The sequence below is a fragment of the Monopterus albus genome, unplaced genomic scaffold (assembly GCF_001952655.1).
Source record: "Monopterus albus unplaced genomic scaffold, M_albus_1.0 scaffold220.1, whole genome shotgun sequence".
NCBI classification, from domain to species: domain Eukaryota; kingdom Metazoa; phylum Chordata; class Actinopteri; order Synbranchiformes; family Synbranchidae; genus Monopterus; species Monopterus albus.
In genome coordinates this window covers 1-6657 of record NW_018128100.1, presented here as the reverse complement: position 1 = coordinate 6657, position 6657 = coordinate 1, and the positions used below count along the sequence as shown (strand labels likewise).

Genomic DNA, 6657 nt, shown 5'->3' with positions numbered 1-6657 from the left:
TGTTATTAGCTTGTGTGAGGGAGAGCTGAGTGGTTATGGGTTCATTAAGTTCATGTGAGTTGGGCTTATGTAAGTGGTCAAGATGTTTCCTGTTTTCGAAGTACATCTCAGAGCAAACTTTGTATAGTTAAAACTTATTAGCATAGTTCTAAGAATTCTAGTTAAATCCTAAGTATGGTCAAAGATAAACTCCCTGTTCTTTTGTGAGGATCTTTGCAGGAACATTAGGTCAGACTTCCTGTTTTCCAGTGCAAGCTGTAGAGGGTTCCCGGAATAGAGGAGTGAGAAGGGTGGGGGCCCGATGGACGTCAAGACTGACAAAGTCCAGCTGTTGGGAAGTAGCTATATAGCTGATAAAGGAGTGAGCCTGGAAGAGAGAGGATGACCATGCTACCGTGAACAGTGTACCACAAGCCCGGCCTCGAAGGGCCGGGGGGAGACGACGACTGACTGGTGCTTCTGACAACCTTCTTATGCTTTATCTATTCCATTGCAAGAGGAGAGTCTCTGTTCTCTGATCCCTAACTACAAGATTATGTGTTTAAATACTACTCTATTCAGAATAACTGTAATATTAAATGATCCTTTAAATTGTAATGTTTGTCTGAATTAATTTAGTCGGTATCACACTCTAGCCACGACAGTTTCAAAAATGAAATTATGGCTCTTCAAAAGGGTGACAAACTTGAAAGAAATAGTCATATCATTAAACTGGATCCCGTGTTACAGGATGGGGTTTTGAGAGTAGGAGGAAGGTTGGGGCAGTCATCATTGCCCATTGAGGCTAAGCATCCAATAATACTTCCAAAAGACCATCATGTGTCTGCTTTGATTATACGTCATATTCACAAGGTTACAGGACACAGTGGAACGAACTACATACTCTCTAATTTAAGAGAGAGGTTTTGGATTCCCAAGGCAAATTCTGCTATCAGGAAAGTGTTGTCAAAGTGTGTAACATGCAGAAGGTTAGCAGCAAAACCTGGAAAACAGAAAATGGCAAACTTACCAAGTGATCGCCTCACAGGAGATAAGCCTCCATTCACCAATGTAGGAATAGATTACTTTGGTCCCTTTGAGGTTAAGGTCGGGCGTAGTCTAGTCAAGAGGTATGGTGTTGGAGGTGCAAGATACCTGAGCGTGTAATGTTAATTTTACCTGTGATCCTTTGAATAAATCAGCACTGTTTTGTAGTTACTTGGACTGTCTCGTCTCTCAGAGTTAGCATGGTAACAAGAACTGAGACCTACAATAGCACAAAATGTACCAACATGTTCTCCTTGACATTCCAAATACAGTATCTCCGCAGAGCAGTGATCTTAGTCATTGCAACATTGCATCATGCTGATTCAGGCTCAGGCATATCAGGAAACCGCTTCCTTATATGATCTGCTCTCCTTTCACACCCACATTTGTCCACACACACACACACACTTCACAATGTAATGACAAGAGCTCACAACTACCTGCCAAACCATACAAGCATCTGCCTCTGTGTATTAACTTGTTTGGTGTGTGTTGACATTCCTGCGTCACAGCACACGAGCATTCATTTCATTACCTGGAACATTTTATTTCACTGGTATTAGTTTGTTCTTGGCAGTGACAGAGTACAGTTTACACCCAGCATTGTCCGAGTGTGGATGTGTAGAGTGTATTGTGTGTGTTGATACTTGTGGTACAGACACAGCAGTCCGTGTGACAGTAGCCTTTGTACTTAGGCTTTTAATTGACTGTATTTTAAAGACTGTTTATGATTTGTTAAACAACAGATTCACATTTTGGTGAGAACATAGAGGCAGATTTGTCAAACTCAGACTGCTTAAGCTTCATACTAGTATAAATTTGCACTAAGCCAGGTCTGTGAATTTTGTCTTCTGCCTCCTTCACTGAAATTGTGTAAAGAAGAAATGATGATGCTGCAATTGTGGCCAGGGCTCGCTGACTGCAGTGGGATTACCCCTGCTTAACTATTGTTTATATAAAAAATGAAAATAATTTTGATAATAGATACTTTAAATATTTTTTAAGAAAAATGTAACATTCCCAGCATCTCTAATGGACAAATCTTCTTGCAGCTGAGTGTCAAGTTCATTTGAAGTGAAATTTATTGTAAACTTGTGGTTTCTTAAGGGTTCATTTGTGATGGCCTTTTGGCGCCATTGTATGAGACACAGGAAGTTGATTTTCTCTTTGTTTTATTCTATGAATAAACGAGTGGGCGGCTGAGCAACACGGTAATTTACCGTGAGTTGTCGCACCAGCTCAACACGTAAATATTCAGTCTCATGTCCGTTCATTACGTAGTTATTATAAGAACTGTAACAACGAAAGACATTTAAATACAAACTACAGATAACCATTACAACGGTCCTGATATTTATTAACAAATCCAATAAAAAGTCCAAAAGCAAACGACTCCGACTACCCTGCTCGGTCTATGGCCCAGTGGGTCCTACTGAAGTCGACAACTCAATAACGTCCTGGCTGCTTCACTTCAAATCAACTCTGATGTTTACAAAGGCAAAATTACAAAAGCTGTCCAAATATTTATGGACATGAATGTATCTACTACAGTATAACATTACATATATAAAGTGATGTATCCAAATAATCCAAGCCAAGTGCCCAAATAGCAATATAACGGGTGGGGCTGTATTAAGTGCCTTTGTGCTAGTCCTGTCTGACACCCTTCTGTTTCCACAGTAAAGAAAATGCCTCACTCTTCCACCCTGCTCGGTCTATGGCCTCCTTTCTGAGGGCAGAGGAAACTCCTTTCCTTTCAGATCTGATAAAATTGGCTGTTTTAAATTCCCCGTAGCCTGGCACGAGAGCACAGTACAACTTTATCTGATGCAGTGTTGGGCTTAATTAGTTCAGCGCTTGAAGCCGGCTGCTTACGAGCAAGAGGAGGTTGGGATTTGCCAGCAGCTGTGGCATGAGAAGGGCAAACATCCTGCTCTGGTTTCAGCAGAACAGAGACCTTTAGTGAGAGTTGTGTTAAACAATATATTTCCTGTTACCTTCTTGTTGTTCTCTGCCGAGGGGGCTGAGGATGGTCAGCTCGGGGCGGCTGGGTTTAAGACTGGGTGACTCGCAGGAGTTGAAGAAAGACTGGATGAAAGGCTCCAAGTTCTGTCCTTTCTAGGAAACAGAGTTTAATGTCTTCATCGCTGCCATCATGTTAAACTAGTTACACAGCTCTGTCAACACATGCTGAAGCTGAACACTGGGACGCGAGGGCTCCCAGGAACCTGTGTTCTGGTTTGCCTGGAGAAATACCTACAGTGCTGCAGAGTGTGTAGCTGATGTTTTTGTATCTGTATGTCAGCATCACTAAAAAGACCTACACCAGGATTTCAACTCAGGAGGAACTCACCTCTTTTATCAGCTTCCCTGGGACAGACTTGAAAATTTTCCCTGTAAAACAAACACTGAGTTAGCAAATCGTCATCTCAAGGAAGGAAAAGGTGAAGGAGCCTGTTGGCACAGGAACAGTGGTGAGAGAGCCGGCTCTTAGTTGGCAGGCTGGGTTCAGCCCGAGAGGTGACACCAAATCATCAGATAAAATTAAAACAGTGCAGCAGATTAGGGGTGTGACGATACACGATACTGGATCCATGAGAACGAGACCAGACCATATTTGGACATTTTTAAGAGAAAGTCTTTTATTCAGCTAAAAGACACAAAGTGCAAAACAGTGCAGGTGAATTTTTAAACGTTTTAACTAATCTGGTAACGAACGTCCCTTCAGTTCTACGTCCTGGGTGTGAATGATCACATGCAGTAAAACAAGGGGTAGCTACTGTCAAAGGTTCAGACACAGACTCTGCCGACCGGCTTCTCATTAGCATGAGCATTCACCGCTATTCACTGTCGAATTTGGGCCACAGTTAACGCACCACAGCGACACACTGGGCATTTTAGTTAGTACTTTGTCTTTCACATAATCATTTGTTGACAAAAATGGAAACATTTTGTCATAGTTCTGATTAACAAACATTACATTTTATTTAGTTTTAGTCTCATTTTCGTCAAAGTTTTTTGTCCCAGTTTTCGTTGATGAAATTAACACTGCACCTGGATTAATAACACTTCACAAAAAAAGGAATGTGTACTGGTACATACCGAGACTGACATCAGGGAGCGTCCTGTTCAGGAACCGAGACTCCATGTGAGGGGACAGGAAGTCTGCGAGCAGCTGACTGTTGCTGAGCTCTGGATGCTGCAGGAGCCTCTGAGCACAAACACACCAGGAGTTTGGTTCTTTTACTGATGATCCTCTTCACAATGTAAGCTTTAGTACAGGCTGAGTGCGAATACAAAAACAGTCTATACGTCTTGTACACATCTTTGGAATACACCTGAGGACTACAAACTCAGATGGACATTTGCTCTAGAAGAAAAACCTTTACATGTGCAACTTAAATCCTGTGTGTGTGTAAAATCTTCAGAGTTGAAGTACTGGTGTACTAACCCCATACTTTACCTTCCAATACTGCCCTCTAGTGTTAAAACAGAAGTACTACTGCACATGTTTACTCAGTTCATTAATTCAGCCGTTTCCTTCTCAGCACCAGATGCAAAGACAACAGCAAACAAATCAACTGCTACATATATTCCTATTAAAGTCCAGGATGAGTACCTGTAAATATTCCTCAAACTCTTCCATTTTTGATGCCAGAAACTCATAGTTCTTTGGTCCAATGATTCTTTTAGATGGAAGCTGTGCATCTGTAAATGTGCCTAGAAAAAAAAACCTTGGAAATAAAAACTCGTATGCTCACGGAGAAGATGCAAGGGAACAAGACAAACAACAACCCTGGATCAATATTTTACACAGCTACGAGGTCACGCTGTCAGTCGACTGTCGCACTGAACTAATTAGAGCAGTTTTACCGTGGAACTCCGTGAGTTTGGATTCGAGCACGTAGAACTCCAGGTATCTTCTGACCACTGACCACTTCTCAGTTTCATGACCAGCTGCAAAAAAAGAGAAGAACAAAGAAGGAAATCATGACAAGTGCACATCAGGGACTTTCAGCTGCAGCACAGCTATGAACTGGACAAATGACAGGAATCTGTGTCAACTTGTCTACTTTAATGCTTGTTTACTAAGTGAACCGTCCCTCCGTGCTCACTCGCCTTCCTTCCTGTCATTGCGTTCCACATCGATGCAGAAGACGGGGATTTTCTCCCTCTTGGCCTCATCGTCAGAGAAGTCAATGAAAGGGATGGTGATGCTCCAGGCCAACAGGTTCCTCTGGGTGCCCGGTGTGGCGGCCAGCTCAACAGGGGAATCGTCCTCCGTCACCATGGTCGCCTCCTCCACCTGCAGGGACAAGAACAACCACGCCAAAGAACAAACACCAAGAAAACCTGTGGTGACATCACTTTAAGTTAAGGGCAGGTCAGTTATTTTGAGACAACAAAATAGGTCATTTTTATTTTTAACACAATGAACAGAACATACTGAACCAGCTCATGTGGAAAACTGACTCTGGTTATTTGTTGTATTTTGTTTACATTTGAAATGTATGGATGTTTTTGCAGGGCTGGATGGCCAGCTAGAGCACAGATGGTTGGAGGAGTCGTGGAGCTAAATGGTCAGTAAAGACAGGTAGGGCTGTCCCCAGTGGCAATGTTTGGGCTCTGGATTAGTGGTAAATATCGGAATATTCACCCAAAGTACTGCCCATTAAAACAAGATCATTTGACTTTACCGTCTCCTGTCCATACGTTTCCTGAGCACCAATCATTGTGACTTAACCTGTGATACGATGGCTGCGTTAACATCGCCACACTCACCACGTCGTCGTCCATGTCGCCTGAGGCACTGGCTGGCAGTACAGCGCCCTCCATGGTCTGGCTCTTGAACACACCCTTGATTTTGCTGCTGATTTTGCTGATCCCGGATGACTCCCCTCGTTTAGATGCATTTCTAGGTTGAACAAAGAAACAGGTTTTTCTGAGGAGTTTTATGCGTCTAATCTGCATCAAAGCTACACAGCCTCATACATCACATCTCATCTGCTCAGTCCGACTGCTGTGCAGGAGAAACAGTCCGTCTTCCTTCACTCCACTGATTAGAATGTTTCATTACACGCCATGACAGCTGGCACAGTGCATCACGCATGCAGCAGAAGAAGACCGACTGAGAACCGGCCACAGCAGCATGTCCATGAGAAAACTCATTTCTAATGTTTAACTGAAGGCGCCTGGCAAAGAACCTGATCGATCCAACCGGGCCACGCAGGGCTTCACTTACTGCCACTGCTATTTTAAAAGTCAGACTTTTACTACAAGCTAATCGATACCAATGATCCAGTAATTGCCCAACTACCTGCTGTGATGTTCCCTATAAACCCTACAGATCCTCTGACGTGGACAGAATGAACTGGAACACCTCACTACAGCCTCTCTGTCCAGCAGCCAAAGTAAAGATCACAATCTGAGCATATTTCAAATGATTCTGATGGCAGATGGTTGTGTTTGAAGACAAGAGATGTTTTTGATCATTTGCATTTCATGTATAAATGATGGTGAAGCTAATGCCGACGATTATTATGGGGGGACAGTTTTACATTTTCATTTCCTATACTTTATACTTCAAAAAACTAAAGGCACTTTAGTGGATATGTTAAATACTGCAGTGTT

General features: G+C 42.7%; 1 protein-coding gene across 1 annotated transcript; it reads right to left on the bottom strand.

Moving 5' to 3' along the window:
- Positions 1–2985: 2985 nt before the first annotated feature.
- Positions 2986–5974, bottom strand: LOC109971303 (sorting nexin-14-like). The gene is made up of 7 exons (XM_020619451.1): positions 5809–5974; positions 5146–5332; positions 4900–4983; positions 4646–4746; positions 4129–4237; positions 3380–3420; positions 2986–3144 (listed from the first exon to the last, which is right to left on the bottom strand). Exons 1-7 carry the CDS (start codon positions 5860–5862, stop codon positions 3001–3003), a joined length of 720 nt encoding a protein of 239 aa, XP_020475107.1. The 5' UTR covers positions 5863–5974; the 3' UTR covers positions 2986–3000.
- Positions 5975–6657: the final 683 nt, after the last annotated feature.

What these genes read in the sequence shown, in the direction of transcription:
- LOC109971303 (XM_020619451.1), bottom strand. Translation starts at nt 5,862, where the DNA reads ATGGAGGGCGCTGTACTGCCAGCCAGTGCCTCAGGCGACATGGACGAC. An exon ending in GCTCCCTGATGTCAGTCTCG is followed by an intron (nt 3,421 to 4,128) that starts GTATGTACCAGT and finishes TTTGTTTTACAG; the next exon opens with GGAAAATTTTCAAGTCTGTC. An exon ending in CAGGGAAGCTGATAAAAGAG is followed by an intron (nt 3,145 to 3,379) that starts GTGAGTTCCTCC and finishes TCTGTTTCCTAG; the next exon opens with AAAGGACAGAACTTGGAGCC.